We start from the raw sequence: 18877 nt of genomic DNA, 5'->3' as shown, positions 1-18877 counted from the left end.
CTATAGTTTTCCAGACAATTTCAGGGGCACAGAATGCGACTCAGTAAAGTGTTTCAGCTACAAATCCATACAGAACATAGGAAGACTTAAACCTGATAGATGATTCAGTTGGAGTTGGAGTTTTAAAAATAACTTTTTCATGTCTGGCTGTCTGTCTATAAATCTGTCTGGATGAAAGCCAGTAACCGAAGATTTATCGGCTTCAGTTACATGGACTAAACCATGCTGCTGACAGGGATAAATGTGGACTCCAGAAGAAGTTGAATGCCCCAAAATATAATCACAACTCCAGTCACAGAACATGACGTACATAAAAGAACTTAGACGTTCCAAGCGTTACTTTTTATAAACATCGTCTGTATTAGAGATTCAATTCCCTTTGGTTTAATTATGCTATGAAATTTAAAAAAAATTACTAAGTTTACGTGTAATCTGATAAGACTAGAGATCAGGAGACAGCCATCTTCGGACTTGCCGCCTTGAAAACCTGAAGTCTTCCTGAATATTAATGTCTTTCTCAGGCACCCGATAGTAGAAGTGACCCTGAGCTACCTGATCGCACCCCGCAACTCCCAGACGTCGAGGGTAGCGGTGACGACGAGATGGAAATGGAATTGCGATGTGGTGGCGACCTGGAACAAGTGCATGCCATAGAACCGATAGTGACGTCATCAGTCTCCAGCTGTGAGGAGCTGGTGGGGTCTGGCATGGACAGTGGGGTGTACCGTCTACAGGACTGCGAGCTAAATTCGGCAGGTCGCGATTATTACACCCGGTACTGCGATATGAGGACAGATGGCGGCGGGTGGACGGTGAGTGACCTTGTGGCGACGAACGCTGGAAGCTGTGCAAAGCTTTCGATGTTGCCATTGGACGAGATTCCTCGTTCAGGAGCACTAACCGTTTCTACCTTAAATAATTTTGGTATTCAAGAGAGTCGCATCGAAATTAACTTGAATAAATTGAATTATGTCGTTTTATAGTTTAAAGCTAACGCCTGATTTGTTATGATCACACTTGGGAATGATGTTCTATGATTCTACCAAATTCGTTTCTTTCCTCGTGGAGAACTTAGGTGGGCGTGAACCGTCCAATTTCGGGGCAATAAATTTGGTTTTAACATTAAAAAGCATAAATTCCTAAAAGAATAACTTTATCCCATATGTTATGGTAAATTTATTATTAGGACAGTCCCACGAAATCTGATTATATATATCCAATACCAAATTTTATCGAAATCCATTAGTTGTATCGGGGATTAAACACGCGGACGGACACATAACCTTTCAGAAATGCATTAATTTTATATAATCCGCGCTCTGAAGCCATAAAACCATAAAAACCATAAAAATATTTTATTGAACCGGACAATACAGGAAACAATTAGATTCGAAGACGTTGGGCTTTGATACAGGATGTGACAAACTAAGAGCTAAGTTTTCGTGACACTGGGTTAGGAAAGGCAGGTGGGGATAGTGGTGTAGGTGAGTACAGTCTGTTTTTATGTGGATTAATCGTTAACTTCTCGCTTTAAATGTGTTCATGTTTTAGATCTTCCAACGCCGTGGCGAATTCCCTGGGCCCCGGCTTAATTTCACATTGCCGTGGAGGGATTACAAGAACGGTTTCGGGGTTTTGGATCAAGAATTTTGGTTCGGGAACGACTACATTCACAGGTGATAATTGCTATGTTTGTTCAAACCTGGAGACAGACGAAAGGGAATAACACGGCCAGATTTTACGTCTGTCAGACGGGTTAGATGTAGGATCGAGACGCAGCTTGAAAAGCTGACAGTCGCTCAACCAGTAAATAAATTTCACTCCTCTTACAGAACCCGAAGGTTTGTTACGACGTTCACAAGAACCAGTGCATATCTTGAGCCAAATCACTTTACTTCCATCTCTGGCCCTATTTTTCGAACGACCATATAAATATTATCCTTCCATCTATGTCTAGATCTTTCGAGTGGTTTATTCCCTCTAGTGACTGAACGATGTAATTGATTTTATTTATTCTTGACGTCGTAGAACAGTTTACATTCTATAAAATTGCCCTGTAAATATGAATTTAGCCCTTTTGAAACCCAGCGGTAACTATATCTACCACTTGTTCTAATAATTAGTAACTTAGCATTTATGCCTTTCGTACGATTCTGAGAGCAAGCAGCGATTATTTCCCTAAACTACATTAAATGTTTACTCTTCGTAATGGTGAAATGTCGTGTTTTCTTTGCGGTACGGACTGAATTTTTATGTTATATTTAGATGAGTTTCTGGTGCCAGATGTTTAACGTTTAAGCTAATTCTTTTAGAGTGGTTTATACAGAGCTACAAGAAACAGTTTTCTTGGAAACGAATATGTTTATTACATTTCGTTCATTCGTAGGATGTATTTCACACATCACGTGACTGGTCAGTATAGTGCGTCTAAGAATCCTTTTACTTTTCTAAGATTCTGAGAACGTTTGTGCCCTTTTTGTGCAGGTGAGTCACTGTACCGTCATAAGAAATTTGAAGATTTAATATAATAATAATAATAATGCTGTTCATTTTCTTACGGCAAAAATAGAACAGAGAAGTCAGTTTTTAAGCACCTAGTCCAACATTATAGCTGTAGCCAGCTACGCCGTATATTTCTGAGATATTAATTCCAAACCCCTCTCCTCCCCACGTCAGAGGCGATGTCAAGGCCTACGGATCTACAGAACTAGTCCTTCATTCCAAGAAGCCATTTCGTTCGGTCTTTGTTTTACAGCTAGAAACAAAGAAATGCCCATAAAACAGGTGCTTTTGAAGCTGAATTTTAAACAACAGAAAAAGCAGGTTTTATTATAGTTTTACCTGTTTTCTTTATAGCTTGGGTATTTACATTTGTCGTAATGTTTTGTTATTTAATGAGATTCGTGATTAATGACCATTCGCAAATGCTTCCAAAGGTCGGCGAATTTAAAACACTCGGTAACATCATTTATTAGAGAGGTATTTAGTATTTATATAAGTAAGCTCAGTCCAAATTTGAATTTACGGCTTATGTACTTTTTTTTCAAAAAAAATAAAGGTGCGTGATAAAATACCACTGGGAGGTCAAGGACGTATTGAAGAAACCAAATGAACGAAGGTGTGGAATTTTACAAGCGACAAAGTACGAACACACGAAGACCCCATAAGGGATTTAAGTATACTTGCCTAGAAGCAAATTACGTGGAATCTGAGCGTCTACTTAATGTACTTACAGCAAAAATCATATAAGGGATGATACAATGTGTGAAACGATTCTGTAGTCTGGTAGAAATAGACTGACGTTTAAGAGGCGATCGCCCTGATGATGGAGGCAGTAAGCACCTCCGAAACCTGGGTCAATTACTGCGAGACAAGGCGCAACATCCCCGAAGACAGTCGCCCTCGGACACTTATAAGTTTTAAGAACGTTGTCGTGGGTTTTATTTAATGTTGCAGGTTGACTAGTCTTCAGGAGGTGACGCTGAGGGTGGATCTAGAATCTTTCGACGGCAAGACAGCTTGGGCCGAATATACACATTTCAAGTGAGTTGGTATGCAAATGAAATAGACTATTTTAAAAATCTTTTTGTTATCAGTACTAACGACAAGGCAACCAAAATTATGTTATCACTGTTTCATGGTGGCATCCATGTAGCGTAAGAGAAGGGATCATACACAAGTTAGGAAATATATGCATAGCGTAACGACTCCGGCGTATTCGCCAGAATTTGACATTTTGCGAATGTTGCCAAAAACAGCGAAACCAACAAACGTAATTAGTGGGGACTTCAAGAAATGTATTTTTCTTTATTTTCGCGAACTCTCATGATTTATGCGTTTGTCCTGTTGCCATCGCATTATTTCCGTAGTCGTCCTTTAGGGAATTAATTTTAAGTTATTTTAATTGTTCCAGAATAGCGAATGAAGAGAACGGATACCGATTAAGCATCGGGGGTTACCGAGGAAATGCCACGGATTCGCTTTCCGCTCACGACGGTTTCTCGTTCAGCGCAATTGATCGTAACAATGACAAAGCACCGGCCTGTTGCCCCTGTGTTCCTTCATATGGAGGTGGATGGTGGTTTTACAGGTATACTAACCACGGCCACTAACTCCCTTATCTTACAGGCGTAATTCTCTTACACCAAAAAATATCAGTACGAAGCGATAACTATTGAAACACACGAGATAATTAAATTACATTAAATTGTTATTTATAGACGTCATAATCGTGTGGGCTGTGGTTTTATTGGTTCATATAGCATTGCAGTTAGTTATCAGGGACGGAAAATTTATGTTAGCCGTGTTAACCTGGCTAACACTTTGAAATAAATAAATAAATAAAAGTCCTCTGATGCAAACGTTAGCCAGCTGCAGCCAACCGGGCGCTAACAGCGAGCGTAACTTAAGTGGCTGTGAAATTACGCTATTTTTTTACCATTTTTAAAATTGTACACGTCACAATTTTTCCTTAAATTTCTTATTTCTGAATTATTTCTAAGTTTAAATTTTTTAGTTTTAACAGTAGCTCAGAACGTCAGATATGAAAAATGATTTCAAAGCGGTCACAATCTGAATTCATCTTAGACGTGGAACTGAACGTGTTACAGCTGTTTCGAATCAAATCTGAATGGCGGGTACTACGGGGTGAGCGACTTAAGGGAAGAATTTCGGGGCCTCATCTGGGAACACTGGCTTGGAGACGTCTCTCTTAAGAGGACTGAAATGAAGATCAGGTCGCGTGGCGTTACAAGAAGCCAGGATCCCGACTTCGTTGATCGGAGCGCTGAAGTAGAAGCAGAGGACGTCAGGCCACTAGACATTCCTGAAGACCCCTAACACCGGTACAGTGAAGATAAACGTTAATCGTAGTATTAAATTAGATTATTTTCGTAGAATTTCAGTTGTAGTTGCAGGTTTTGAGAAAGTGTCTACGCAGATATTTCATCTCAGATGTTTTCGTACGCGGTAAGTTTTTGGGTTAAGTTGAAGATTTCTGTCTTCTGGGTTGTTGCGCTGTGTAGTCTGGTCGATGGTAACCAACGTTTAAGAGGTCATACTGCCTCCATCATCAGGGCGATGAAGACGGAGACAGACGTAATTAATATTCTACACTCGAAAAAATTATTATATTTTATATTAAAATATTATATCACGGTTCCAGAAATTTCATACAAAGTAATATTAATTTTACCATGACACCGAATAAAACACACTTCATGCCGTTAAATTATACGAAGACATTAAAGAACAAGAAATAAAATACATATTAGACAACGTTGTGAAACATACGAACAGTTGAAGTCAACATGTTGACATAATTCCCAAACCATTCAAATATAACAAAGAACGCGCATTCAGAAACCGTGGACATTCGCTGAAGATACTTTGGGACGAATGACGCTGGAACGGGTCACCAGCTGATGATGATTCTGTCATTGTATCGGTCGAAGTGAAACTGAGGACTAACTCCACACGATGCTCTCGATCCAGGGAACGTAGTGTGACACCCGGGTGTAGACGGCCGGAGCGTTCTTGGACCCACAGATGGTTCCGAAGGACGTGATTCCCATCACGTCAAACATGCAGTACGGTTCGGACAGCCGGATGTGAAGGGGACCGCCAGAGTCACCCTGCGAATTAAATGATATGACGTGGTTATGGCCAGATCAAAAGCGACTGTGCGTGTCTGCTGGCCTTTGCCAAGCCACGAGAACAACATCGACGTCTTCGCCTCCCTGACAACCCCCACTCTCATATATTTGATTTATTTAACGACGAATGACGGGATGATTAATGAATTGGAGGGACGTGGTCATCGGGGCCACGTGGTTCTACTCACCTTGCACGTGTCTTTGCCGCCGTTGAGGTCGCCCACGCACAGCATCGAGTCGGCGGTAATTCCGACACGGAGCTCCCTGCCGCCGATCAAGGGGCCGAAGGTGTCGTTGCAGATCTCTGGATTGACGAAGTTGAGCCCGACTTTCAGCAGAACGTCACTGCCTTTCGAACCAACTGCAAAGTTAAATATAACGATTCTCCAAACTTTTCTTACCGCCTTATTATTATTATTATTATTATTATTATTAGTAGTAGTAGTAGTAGTAGTAGTAGTAGTAGTAGTAGTAGTAGTAGTAGTAGTAGTAGCAGTAGTGGTAGTGGTGTCAACGGGAAGGATCGAACCCAGGACCTTTAGAATGATAAGCTAGCAATCTAACCACTAGAACTAGTTATCATATTAGCCAAATATTCGAAAGGACCCGGTTAGATCCCAGCCACTGTCACTAATAATACTAGTATTAATATATTATTGACCTTTGTTACGAACACGCGTTGTGTTTCCTTTGAGGATATATTAAAATTTTATTTTTTTTAAAATTAAGTTCTAAATTACTCTGTTTGGTATAAAGGCCACCAAATTATTTATATTTCCAAACTATCTGCTTTACTATAAACTACTCAAAAAATTAAATGTAACATTGTCTGTATTCAAATTTCACTACTGTAATATCGTCACTTTCATTCTACCAGTATCAGTAGGACGAGTGGGTGAAGCCTGGGAATCTTCTAACAAAATGATATCCTTTCTCTCAACGAGTGATGAGGCATGAACCTGGCTTTTAAATAATTCAAGTGATAAATGATTTTTTACTTCAAAATGTTACGTTCTTTCAATTTATAATGCCTGTTGACAAATCGTGAGTTTCTACTTACTCCAGTCCGTAAGCCCCCAGCCGATAGCCTCTGGCATCTTTGTGGGGATGTCTTGCTCCACGTGAAGACACGCTGGACGCACATATCCGTCGAATTTGACGTCCCGGTCTAGCTTCAACAGGCCAATGTCGTTGTAATGCGCCGGTTTGGCGTATCCTGGGTGTCGGAATATTTGGGCTATTGAAAAATCCTGAGTCCGTGTTTTGTCATCGGTTGACCTGAGATTTAAATCGCCCAGACGAACCCACTTGGCCAAACCCCTGTAAAAAAAACACGTGAATTATAATGTCCAGCCACTGCTCTTAGTAATCGTATCACTTTATCCTCTTCCTATATCTGTCACCCTTATTTTATGGCGATGTTACGCGTCTCAACATTATCTTCTGTATTCATCTCCCAGAACAGATCTTGAACCAAGAGACAGATTTTTATGAAAATTGGTATGAACATCATGCCACTAAAGTTCTCTCTAATTGTAATTGTAATTTTTAATTAACTGACTTAAGTAATGTCAAGTCACTGACCAATCCGCTGACGAGACGCAGTGCGCCGCAGTGAGAATGAATCTCTCGCTGATGAGAGTTCCACCACAAGCCCACGAGACCTGGTTCTTTGCTCCGTAGCCAATCGCAGCCTGAAACATTTAAGAAACCTGTATTTTCTGTTTGAGAAAAAAACTATAACCTGTGTAGTCCTGTAATCGATGGTAAGATAGGAATATTTGAAAATTCAAGGTTGGAAATACTGCGACCAGTGAGCCAAGAATAGTATGCTTTCATGTATTACTTTCATATAAGCATGCATAAAAGCTATATGTCAGGCAAAAAAGCTTTTTAGATACCTACAGATTGTCATACTTGAGTGTCCTTTGCATTTTACTTCGTAAAATAAAACTTACCATGTGAGGAAATTCCTTGGGTTCGGCCTCAACACCTCCAATGATTAGCGTTTTGCCTGCCACACACTGCGAAACTTTCTTGGATTCGTAACCAGGAACTAGGACCGTCACCCCGTCTTTCGTATAAACGAAACTGGAGTACTCCTTGCATTCTGCACAAACAATTCACACATCATTTAAACTTAAAAAAATCCAAGGTAATGTAGGCCTGCAGTTCTGACACGTTCGCCATCATTTAATCTTTGACTACATACACGGGGATTCCCAGCGTCACTGCGTGGGAGACTGACTTGATGGGATTCCCCATCCAGTCACTCCCTCGCTCAGAAATTGATATAGCATTTATATAAATTGTATTTTGTTGTTGTCTGATTTTAACTAAAATGTAGGTTTGTCGACATATTTTAGCACGAATCCTAATACCAAATTTAATGATAATTCGTTCAGCGGCTCTCGAGTTGTTAAATGTAGATAGAAAAACTTGGCGAATTTTTGCATCTTCTATATGTTAACGTGCCTGAAATGGAAATTGTCAGGAAATAGTAGTTTATCAAATATTTCCAGTGTCCCTTTAAGTCCATAAGATATATACATAATCTATGGAACTAAATTACATCTTAAATATACGCGCATGCGCAAATTGATACAAGTAATAACACCAAGCTAATGACGCCTTTACAGGCACAAACTCTTTTCGGATACGTTTTAGAATAGAATTAAAAAATCCATAATTAAATCCAACTCTTGTGTCTCCATCTCGTCGACGTAAGAGTTAGTTCCCTCGCTGACATTGTGATATGTCATGAGTACAGTAACGACAATATGCAGATAATACCCCATACTGACCTCACGTACTTTAATCTAACTTTATTAAATGAACGCTATAATTACTGGTTTGCCTATGCGGACAGAAGAATTTGAAGAAAAGTTCTTATTGGTGAAGACTTCACTCACTCTGTTTACTCTTGCCGCCTGAAGTGTTCTCTTGTGTTGGCGTGACTGGCGCAGTTGGCGGGGAACGCGTGGGCTCTGTTGAGATTGGCTGCACTGAGGGGCAACACACGATAGGAACACGTGCTTCGAACCCGCATATCGAAGGCACATTTCCCCTTTTCAGCTCATCTTTGGCGATCTGACACCGGTCGATGTTCTTGCATGTGCCTGCTGAACCACCTCGTGTGGTACAGCGGTCGCCTGAAACCGGAACCAATTGCACTAGTTTATTCGAACAATAAAAATCAATTCAGTACAGACGGAGCGTGTTCTATAACTGGGTTGTTCGATCCTTCTGTCCAGATCAATGCGGTTTTCTTCGGCGTGTTTTGGTAAATGTTTATGACTCGATGTAACCACTCAAAACAAGACTCGTATAGTGTTCAATGTCGATCGTGGTCTCGTGGCTGTGACGCCATGTGGTCTTGTAGGTTGTTATCAACATTTCAGATGAGTACTGCGTACTCAAGATGGAGGTGGTGTGTTCCTCCTGAAAGTTGATAATCTCCTGCGAGACTACACGGTGTCACAGCTCAGGACACAATCGAGTCTTGACGACCGTGAGAACCTCAAATATGTGGTATCCCATTTTGATTATTTGGGAATGAAATAAGAGGAGAATGAGGCGATAAATAAGAAAATAAAAAATAAATAATTATGAGGGAGCAAAGAATGTACGACGAAAAAAACATTCATTTGTCGACTATGATTTCTGTGTGTGCGTTTTTGTAAATATTGACAATTCCTTATGTAATATACGTATGTTTTCTGGAATCTTTTTACTAAATGAAGCCTGCGTCTTACAGACGATGGCGTCTTAAAATCGAGGAAATGCGATAGTACTTTTTTTTAACGTTGTCACGTCATTGACTACAAATACGCAACATGTTTGGCAGGGTTTGTTTTTGTTGTCGCCATTTTTGTCTCTACATATGAACAGACCTGTTGGTGAGTGATATTTCCATTTTCAGTGAGAGGTCATGCACATCAAACAGCGCGCCCACACGTCTGAAATAATCATCGCATCTTGCGAACTGAGGCCCCTGTTGTGTCCAAGTGACTGTTACTCTGAAAGTCACGGACAATGCAGAACATCGTTCATTAATGGTCTTTAAGTTGATCAACCGTTTTAATGAAACAGACGCCAGAATTCCTTATATTTCTAGTCTATACAAGTTAGCCTTCTTAAGAGATAGGAAGTGACATTTACACAGAGACTTGGCACGGATTATTTTAGAAATGTCAGTGTGAAACCTACAATCCAGAAGCAAATGAGCTCTACCTGGTATCGACCTTAGATCAAGACAGCGTCTGTCATAGGGCTGGCCTTGTAATCCTGGGGTCTCGGGTTCGATTCCCGGCGGTGCCCGAATTTATAACTTGTGTTGGGCAAGGCCGTGGTCTAGGCAACACGGAGTTTTCCTCCGGGGGCTTCCCCGGTTTCTCCGTGGCATCCCAACAATTACTCCATTCACACACAGAAGAAGGCAATGGCAAACCACTTCTGGATCATCTGCCAAGAACGTATATGAACAGGTCCCAGTCCGAGAAAAGGATGGAAGGATCCTGTTCATATGGACCTGTCGTCAGACAGAACACTAAATAAAATATATAAAAACTTGTGAGAATTCAAAGGTTTTCACAGAGAACTAGAGCAGACGTTTCTTTTCGAATCTTCTCCTTGGGATGTAAAATTTTCCGATTTTATTTTAAAATACAAACGTCAAAGCTGTAACACAATATCTGAGCGAAGTGCATAGAATGAACACACAGTGTATTTCGATTTGTTGTTTGACGTCATCTTACCAGTTGGCGCTGTATAATATACGTGTTTTAAAAGCCGTTAAATAATTCAAAAATCAATTTATTCTCATTTCGCCTTATATAATCAACCTACCATAATATCTTATATTAAATGACTCATCATATAACAGGGCGTTGTTAAATAACGTATAAATAAACTAGAGACACGACCTTCATTCCTGGTAATACTTTTTTTCAATGTCTTAGGCTGAGAAACTAACATATGAATACGTCACTACTATAAAAAAGAAAACTTGTCTTGGAAACTAAGTATTGTACGGTAGAATCATTAGCAGACACTGGCGTAAAGTTAATAAGTGTTCATTAGACGAAATTTAAAGCAACTAAGAGATTTCTGGCCACGATTTCTAAGCCACAAAGTGCTCCGTAAACCCGTCTAAGATAGCAATCTTGTATAAAAGGAAAGGAACATGTTGTGAAAAGCACTGACCAGAATAAGGTTATATAATACGACAGTCATGACATTGAAACTGCTACCTGAAAGGAAGACGGTAATTGTTACTACGTGATTCAAAACATTTGCTCACGAAGCTCAGTTCTAACTTTTCTTTAATCTTTCAATCTGCACTATCACGGGTCAGTAGATTAATAATGTACATTCAATCAAAAATAGTGCTAGAAAGTATTTATTAAAAGCAATTATAAACTAATTAATAACTCTATCGATTAAGCACTCGATATTCTCTTATCTGCCTATCTTGAAATATTAGCTCCTGTCTTAGTTGTAGTGGTTTAAACTGTACGGTACTAACGGAATATGAAATAGTATGTGTAAGCAAATGCAACATATGTGATGGTTTTTATGCGCTTGTTGCACGGTGTATATAAATGAACGCACTGAGGGGAAACTGTCTGTCTGTCTGTCCGTAGCTTCCACCTCAGGAGCTGCTCTGAGTAGTTTTGCTTCGATTACATCCGATGTTTAAAGTTTACGCTAAAAGTAGAGACGCAAATTTAATGTTTTTAGTGTACCCCCTGTCATAAAATATATATTTAACACTTTAAAGTCTACTGGTAACTATATATGCCATCTGTTTTAACATTCATCAATTATTAATTGTTTCTTCCCACAAAGCGAATTTCTCAGTTTTGTACGATTCTCAGAATAAACAACGATTATTTTCCCAACAGAATTAATCGATTGATCTTGGTTATTGGTAGTGTTTTCTTTTCGGTACGGACTGAATTTTGGACAATTAATTAAAGACTGTTAATTAAATTCTATTAGCTGTGTTTGAAATATGTTTTAACTTGGTGAATATATAATTAATAAAAAAAATAATTTATGTTTTTTTTAAACGTCATGTTTATAATTTAATTAGCTCCGTAAAAACTGATTTGGATCTTCAATAAATGGACGTGAAAATCAGTGAGATGTGAAAAATAAATCAAAGAGTACATCTAGTTACTCTACCAGATTTGCCTGAAGAAACAGTTGACCTGTTTATTATAAGATAGTGTAATTGTGTCATATTGTGAATATTATAACAATTATTTATTTTAATCCGTCTTATCACAATATTTAAAATTTCTTATAATTAAGATAATAAAATATATTATCATTGATGTTCCATATCGATTGATCGATTTACATCTTGGAACATTTTACACAACATGTTTCAGTTTTTATAAAACCATCATCAGGTGTAAAATATCTACGAACTTAAAACTCAAATATGATTCCATTTGGTGATGTTTTCATTGCGTTTGTTTTTTATTTTTGGGCGGAGATGTTTTTTCTTAAATTTTATTGGATGTACATATCGGTCAAAGATGTAGGAGTGATTGTTCCGATATGTCCAGAAGTACATCTTTGACCGATATGTACATCCAATAAAATTTAAGAAAAAACAACATCTCCGCCCAAAAATGAAAAACAAACGCAATGAAAACACCACCAAATGGAATCATATTTGAGTTTTAAGTTCGTAGATATTTTACACCTGATGATGGTTTTATAAAAACTGAAACATGTTGTGTAAAATGTTCAAAGATGTAAATCGATCAATCGATATGGAACATCAATGATAATATATTTTATTATCTTAATTATAAGAAATTTTAAATATTGTGATAAGACGGATTAAAATAAATAACTGTTTATTATAACTAATTACATCAATGTAGACTGCATCACGGTCCCATAAACGCTTATAATTATCCATTATCCACACATTAGCCTTAAATAGCAAGTCTGATTCATCATACTTGATACAAGAAGTAAAGTAAAAGGAACATTCATGGACAAATACAAATCAGTTTGTTCAAGAATTTGCTTCTGAGAAGAGTGACATTTCTGAAATGTAGCAATATCATTGCATAGCTCTCCGTGCGATGTGTTGGTTTAAAAATAGTTTAAGAAGGATTTGAGGTTTTCACGGCGGTGAATACGAAGATGTGCTGTCTCCGGGTTGACGACGAGTCAGCGGTACAACCCAGAAGACAGCCATCTTCTAAAAGTATATTGTTCATTAAATGACTAAGACCTCCTTTTCCATCTGAAGGCAGACTTTCTGCACTAATTGATGTTTCAAGTTTTCTTTAATACGTTACATGAGTGCAAAGTTAAACACTTTCTTTCTTTGCCTTCAACTGATAATTAATAATTTATTGTTTCCACAGTTTTCATTCGACGCCACACGATCCATGTTTCGCCTTTCCCACCGACAACTTACTGTGTAAAATCTAACAACAATAAATGTTCTCGAAATATCTTCGAAATTTTCTAAGCTGAAATATTGCGTTAATTTTATGTTATTCGTGCAGAAAACGCATAAAAATATCTCGACTTGGTATTGAAGGTCGAACTGAATTAAACAAGTTCCTGAGAAATTAATTAATCATGATGAGTATCGAGATATTAAATGTCTTTTATAGAATTCGAAGATTCATTACCCGTTTCCTGTTCTGAGTTACATGAACACAGTTTAAACCCTTGCACTCTACTTCTATAACACTCATTTTAATATTATCCTATATTTACACCTTGTGTTTCCAAATGGTCTCTTCTATTCAGGTTTTCCGACAAAAATATTGTATGCATTTCTCATCTCTGCCGTGCATGCCACATGTTCAATACGTGCATATATTGGAGAGTTATAAATCAAAATAAAATTCGTCTAATGTCTGATGATGTTTCCGCTTCGTGCCAAGAACGTACATCAGACTTGTTTCTTATGTTAAAAGGATAGGATGACAGAAAATTAGCACATCCAGCGTTGACGTAGAACTTACCTTCGACGTTCTGAGCAGAAACATAACAGATTAAAAATAGGAACACGATAAACGAATACATTTTTCCTCGAACCTACAGCCAACTACAGCACGCGTGAATTCTAACTACACGAGACGAAGCACTTGGCAAACTAAACAGGTAGTCGTCATGGCAACTGCCTTATAAACCGAACTACTCTCTTGAGGTCATGCAAGTGTATGACGTCAGAGTGGTACCATCATTTCCGACAGTTTAAAGTCTCGCATTTCTCCACCTGAGGAAACTCAACCAGATACAAGAAGGAAATACGAACACACAGGGAGAGCTGAGGTTCTCAGGACGGTGACGTCGAATTTGGCCTTCTGGCTTGTTACTCGACGTGAATGATATTTAAAATGACAGTCATGGGTGTGATCAGTGCTTAAAATTCCTTCACAGAATATGTCATTCTAAACGTGTAGCTTAGCATTTATTTATACGTGTTACAAGATGGTATAAACATGAATTGTTATTGATTTAAATTAATATGTTTACAAATATGTTATTTTTAAGTTCATTATAATATAAAATTAAATTATTTTCGAATGTATTTTAGATTAACATCTCGTTTCAATAATTTTCATTTCCAGACCACGCTCTCTATCCAGGGGACGTATGAAGACACTCGGGTATAAACCGCAGGGGAATTCTTGAACCCACAGAACTTGCCGAATGACGTCACACCCACCACACTGTACATGCAGTAGGGATTGTCCAGCACCACCTGCAGAGGACCTCCGGAATCACCCTGCACATTAAGAACACTTCGCATTCTATCGGTTTTAAACCTGTTTGTATTTGTAAAATTATAGATCATTTTGGGGATGTTACATCAACCCTTTAAAGCCAAAGCTCACGCCTAAATAATATTTAAGAATTCTGTCCGTACCGCAAAGAAAACAAAACATTTCACCACTACAAAGATAAACTGGTTAACGCTGTTTAAGAAAATAATCGCCATTTATACTGACAATCACATGAAACATAAATAAAAAGTACAGTCTTATTAATTGTTGAAGCAGGTGGGATGTATAATTACCACTAGGATTTTAATTGCATCATTATAATTAACTCCATTGTCCACGGTCTTCTTAATAATTGACCCTCAAGGCCCTAGTCTTTCGTACTCGTCCTCCAGAGACTCGGGGTATTGTCCGGGAAAGCTGTTAGTGGCGTGACTAGGCTAAGTTCTGGACGACCGGCATTCGATTCCCTGCAGAGACAGCGATTCTCTCTTCCCCATCAAATCCACAACGGCTCTGAGGCTCACCCAGCCTCCTATCCAATGGTTATTATTATTATTATTATTATTATTATTATTATTATTATTAGTGTTCTGTCTGACGACAGGTCCATATGAACAGGATCCTTCCATCCTTTTCTCGGACTGGGACCTGTTTATATACGTTCTTGGCAGATGATCCAGAAGTGGTTTGCCATTGCCTTCTTCTGTGTGTGAATGGAGTAATTGTTGGGATGCCACGGAGAAACCGGGGAAGCCCCCGGAGGAAAACTCCGTGTTGGCTAGACCACGGCCTTGCCCAACACAAGTTATAAATTCGGGCACCGCCGGGAATCGAACCAGAGACTCCAGGATTACAAGGCCAGCGTTCTAACCGCTAGACCACCGTGGCTTGTATCCAATGGTTACCGAAATTAAAGACGCCGGAGCGTAAGGAAATAGCAAATCCCAGGGTTCTTTTCCCACCAGTGCACTACGTATTCCTCAAGGACTGAACTGGTAACGTTCCCAGACCCATGTAGATGATACCAGCTTTAATGGATTTGGGCTGAGTAAACCGGATTCAAAGCGAAATGTTGGACTGACAACATTACGACTCCATATAAATATTTATTTACAGACTACGCAAGGGACAGGCCTATTGATCGTAAATAACTTCAAGAGTTGATAGAGATGTTAGATAACGTCTGAAGTCTACGATTCTACCACTCACCTGGCAAGTGTCCTTTCCTCCCTCGAGTACACCAGAACACATCTGAGCGTCAATTAGGCCTTTCGGAATCTGCTTTCCTCCGACGTCATTCTTGTAATACGTGGAACAGTCGTCATTTGTCACGAAATCCAGAATGACCTTCATAAGCTCCTTGCTCTGGGCATCGCTAGCTGAAGATAAATACACTTTACACTTCGAGGCTGGTGTTCATCTAAATCGTATTGTTTAAGAATTCAGTCCGTACCGCAAAGAAAACACAAATTACAAAGATTAGTCAATTAATATTGCTTAAGGACATAATCGCTGTTTGCGACTCAGAATCGTAGCAAACCCATAAGTACAAATTTCGGAGTTAATGATTGTTAAAGCAGGTGGTACGTATAGTTACCAGTAGGCTTTAAAGGGTTGGGTAATTGAGACAGGAGTGTCCGCCCTACAAGGAAACCGTCGATTTTCATTTTTAATTGAGTTTGTTTAATCGGCTGAAGCTTTGTTAGTTACAATCACAAAAAATGGCGGCCCGGAACTCATATTTAAATGCGTTCACAACATTTTAAAATGTGTGCTTCTCTGTATAAATGCATAAAAAGGTCGAGAACGGATAAACCAATTTAGATTAAATTTGATACATCAGAATTTTACGAAATATTGTCTTGACATTTCTAATTTCACTCAAATTGCGCAATTTCGTCGAGTATTATAGGACTACATAAGAGCATAATTATTTTCTACACTTACAAAAAAAAAGATGCTTAAAGTGCTTTTAAAAAGTCGGGTAAATAGAGTTCAGCATACTTCGATAAACATTTATTACAAGGTTGTTTTAAAGACCGCCTGCAACACTGACACATTTTCAGTAGGTTCATGACTCAATGTTATCAGCGTCAGTCGTTCGACTCGAAAAAAGTTTCAATTGTTTCTGCAGAAGGTCACGATAGTTAAAAGGAAATATTAAAAAGAGATTGTAAAGTGCGGACTTCTGGAATCAGATTTTTATCCTGCTCTATTATAACACGAATTTCAAACATAACCAAATTATTAGTTAGTTACTTAGATAGTTAGATAGATAAGTAGTTAATTAGTTTGCAGTTATTTATATGCTTAGGCGTTGATTTCTTTCCCGACATGTTTTCAAACACTAGTTTAGGATTAATTCCGATCGCAAAGAGACATTCCTTTTCTTTTAACTTTTGGATTTGATATCCTGGGGGTTACTAAATTAGAAGGTACTAATGGAGGTTTAAAATACCGTAGTCCATCCGTCCATATCCAATGGCAATTCCTTTCGTGTCCTTGAAGTCTTTCTCGACCTGGAGGCAAGCCGGCCGAATGTAAGCGTCGAACACAACTTTCTCGCGGAGTTTAAAGAGTGCGATGTCGTGGTATTTTGATGGCGGTTTGTAATCTGGATGGGGGATTATTTCCACTATATTGAAGTCCTTGGGTTTCGAATCTTCGTCATTCTCTTCCAAATTTAGTTCACCGAGTCGAACCCATTTCGCTGGACCTCTGGAAAGGCGTCCAACAGGAGCAAAGTATGAGCAGACATCATCTTCATCGAGGAGTGAAAGAATTAGGCAACTTGTCAGCCCGTTCCGGCCTCATAAAAGCAAGCACTGGTGTCAAAATGTATTCGTAAGTAGTCTGAATATTTGTTCTTATTATAATAATACAGGCTATCTGAAATCTATACTCGCAGACACGTTCTTTGTCATCTGAAGAGATTTTGGGTGCCCTTGAGAAATTTAAAATATGATTAGGGTATTTTATAAAAGTATTTGAAATATGTATCTCAACACCGAGGCTGATGATGTATTCAAAATCGCAAAGAACTAATCTTTCCGCGATTAGCGAAAACGAAGTGTTTTAACATCTGAGATTTTCATGACGGTGAGTCTGAAGATGGATGTCTTCTGGGTTGTTGCGCCGTGGTCAGGGCTTTGATGATGGAGGCAGCTAGGACCTCTGAAACGTCGGTAAACTTCCACCAGACTACACGGCGCATCAACCCGGACGACAGTGGCAGCGACAGACCGATGTGTGTTTGCTTACTTGTCTCTGCTCTTACTGCAATGCGCTGCTGTCAGCACCCATTCGTCACTCACAAGGGTACCACCACACATCCACGATATTTCTCTTTCTGATGACCCGTAGCCGATGATTGCCTGAAAATTGCAGACCTTGAAACTCGTGAGAAATTGATAGTCTGTCAGCTTTTCATAAACATTCCCCGCCTTCTATGAAACTAAAAGATAATTCTGTGTTCATGAAAACCCATCATCGAACTGTGTCCTGTGCCAGATGAATCCACTCAATATCCTCACTCCTATTTCTCTAAGATCTATTTCAAGTGTCATCTCAGCTTCTTCGTCTAGGTCTCTAAAGTGGTTTTCTTCGCTTGATACTTCATTATTAAAATGTGGCATGCATTTCTTACCTCCCTTTGCGTGTTACATGAACCGCCCATCTCATCCTCGTTGATTTGACGACCCCAATATTCGGTGAAAGGGACGAATTATGAAACTCCTTGCGCAATTTTCGTGCATATATATCGCGTGCGGGTTTTTTTTATACATCCTCCTGAAGCATGTTTACCACCCGATGCTTACGCACATATTACATGAATTTTTATGTCTGTCTAAAACTTTGTAGGGCAGAAAAGTTCGTACATACCATATGAGGAAACTCCCTCGGCGCGGCGTTGGTGCCTCCGACTACGAGCGGCACTTCAACTATTCCGCATGTAGATACTTTGTTCGTCCCCGCACCAGGTGTCAGCACCGGACTGTCCTCTTCCTGACTTACAGTCTCAGAGTATTTATCACACACTATAAAAACGGACATGTGTAATTGCTACGAGGATAATAACTTGTTTCTGGGGAAGGGAGAAGGAAGTAATCTCAGTTTATTCTGAGAATCATACGAAACCTGTAATAACACTCCGTTGCCAAAATACAGCGTTATTGAATGTCAAAATGATTTTACTTACTGGTTTTACTGATATCGCCGCTTGCTGTAAGCACCATGGTGATGCAAGCGTGCCCAAGCACAGCATATCGAAACTTGACTACACGGAGTGCCATATGAACATTCATTCTGATATAATACAGATCTGTCGAAAGAATAGCGTCGTATCTTATCACTTTCGCAGCAATGAATGTAAAATTCTGCAGATAAAACACGCATTTATTGGTGATTTAAATGTTTCACTGTTTTATGAGCAAGAACTGTTAATTCGGC

At 39.0% G+C, this 18877-nt stretch overlaps 3 protein-coding genes across 6 annotated transcripts in view; 1 reads left to right on the top strand and 2 right to left on the bottom strand.

Moving 5' to 3' along the window:
• The window catches only part of LOC110830542 (uncharacterized), a 27012-nt gene extending 12312 nt beyond the window's left edge, over positions 1-14700 (top strand). For 3 of the 4 annotated variants that reach the window (XM_022065602.2, XM_022065599.2, XM_087345115.1), the window contains exons 7-12: positions 522-812; positions 1552-1676; positions 3457-3543; positions 3914-4090; positions 4611-4844; positions 14273-14700. In XM_022065602.2, the coding sequence (XP_021921294.2) occupies positions 522-812; positions 1552-1676; positions 3457-3543; positions 3914-4090; positions 4611-4839 (909 nt within the window). In that variant the 3' untranslated portion in view covers positions 4840-4844; positions 14273-14700. Of the gene's footprint in view, positions 1-521; positions 813-1551; positions 1677-3456; positions 3544-3913; positions 4091-4610; positions 4845-9576; positions 10076-14272 lie in introns of those variants that run through there. The other variant, XM_087345120.1, reaches the window with a different exon arrangement.
• LOC110830544 (venom protease-like) lies at positions 5121-13846 on the bottom strand. Its single transcript, XM_087345143.1, has 7 exons — positions 13664-13846; positions 8567-8806; positions 7613-7764; positions 7239-7348; positions 6715-6974; positions 5843-6015; positions 5121-5633 (listed from the first exon to the last, which is right to left on the bottom strand). Exons 1-7 carry the CDS (start codon positions 13722-13724, stop codon positions 5466-5468), a joined length of 1164 nt encoding a protein of 387 aa, XP_087201269.1. The 5' UTR covers positions 13725-13846; the 3' UTR covers positions 5121-5465.
• LOC110830543 (serine protease snk-like) lies at positions 14084-18877 on the bottom strand. The gene is made up of 6 exons (XM_022065603.2): positions 18627-18877; positions 18311-18465; positions 17690-17802; positions 16887-17146; positions 15638-15807; positions 14084-14430 (listed from the first exon to the last, which is right to left on the bottom strand). Exons 1-6 carry the CDS (start codon positions 18730-18732, stop codon positions 14263-14265), a joined length of 972 nt encoding a protein of 323 aa, XP_021921295.1. The 5' UTR covers positions 18733-18877; the 3' UTR covers positions 14084-14262.

Source organism: Zootermopsis nevadensis, unplaced genomic scaffold (assembly GCF_977971745.1).
Source record: "Zootermopsis nevadensis isolate Lab colony 2312 unplaced genomic scaffold, Znev_1.0 Znev_ptg000001l, whole genome shotgun sequence".
NCBI lineage: Eukaryota > Metazoa > Arthropoda > Insecta > Blattodea > Termopsidae > Zootermopsis > Zootermopsis nevadensis.
This window is presented reverse-complemented; position numbering and strand designations above follow the sequence as displayed.

What these genes read in the sequence shown, in the direction of transcription:
- LOC110830543 (XM_022065603.2), bottom strand. Translation starts at nt 18,732, where the DNA reads ATGAATGTTCATATGGCACTCCGTGTAGTCAAGTTTCGATATGCTGTG. An exon ending in TGCAGTAAGAGCAGAGACAA is followed by an intron (nt 17,147 to 17,689) that starts GTAAGCAAACAC and finishes ACGCCTTTCCAG; the next exon opens with AGGTCCAGCGAAATGGGTTC. An exon ending in ATATGGACGGATGGACTACG is followed by an intron (nt 15,808 to 16,886) that starts GTATTTTAAACC and finishes ATTTATCTTCAG; the next exon opens with CTAGCGATGCCCAGAGCAAG.
- LOC110830544 (XM_087345143.1), bottom strand. Translation starts at nt 13,724, where the DNA reads ATGTATTCGTTTATCGTGTTCCTATTTTTAATCTGTTATGTTTCTGCT. An exon ending in CCAAGGAATTTCCTCACATG is followed by an intron (nt 7,349 to 7,612) that starts GTAAGTTTTATT and finishes TAAATGTTTCAG; the next exon opens with GCTGCGATTGGCTACGGAGC. An exon ending in CTGGGGGCTTACGGACTGGA is followed by an intron (nt 6,016 to 6,714) that starts GTAAGTAGAAAC and finishes TTAACTTTGCAG; the next exon opens with TTGGTTCGAAAGGCAGTGAC.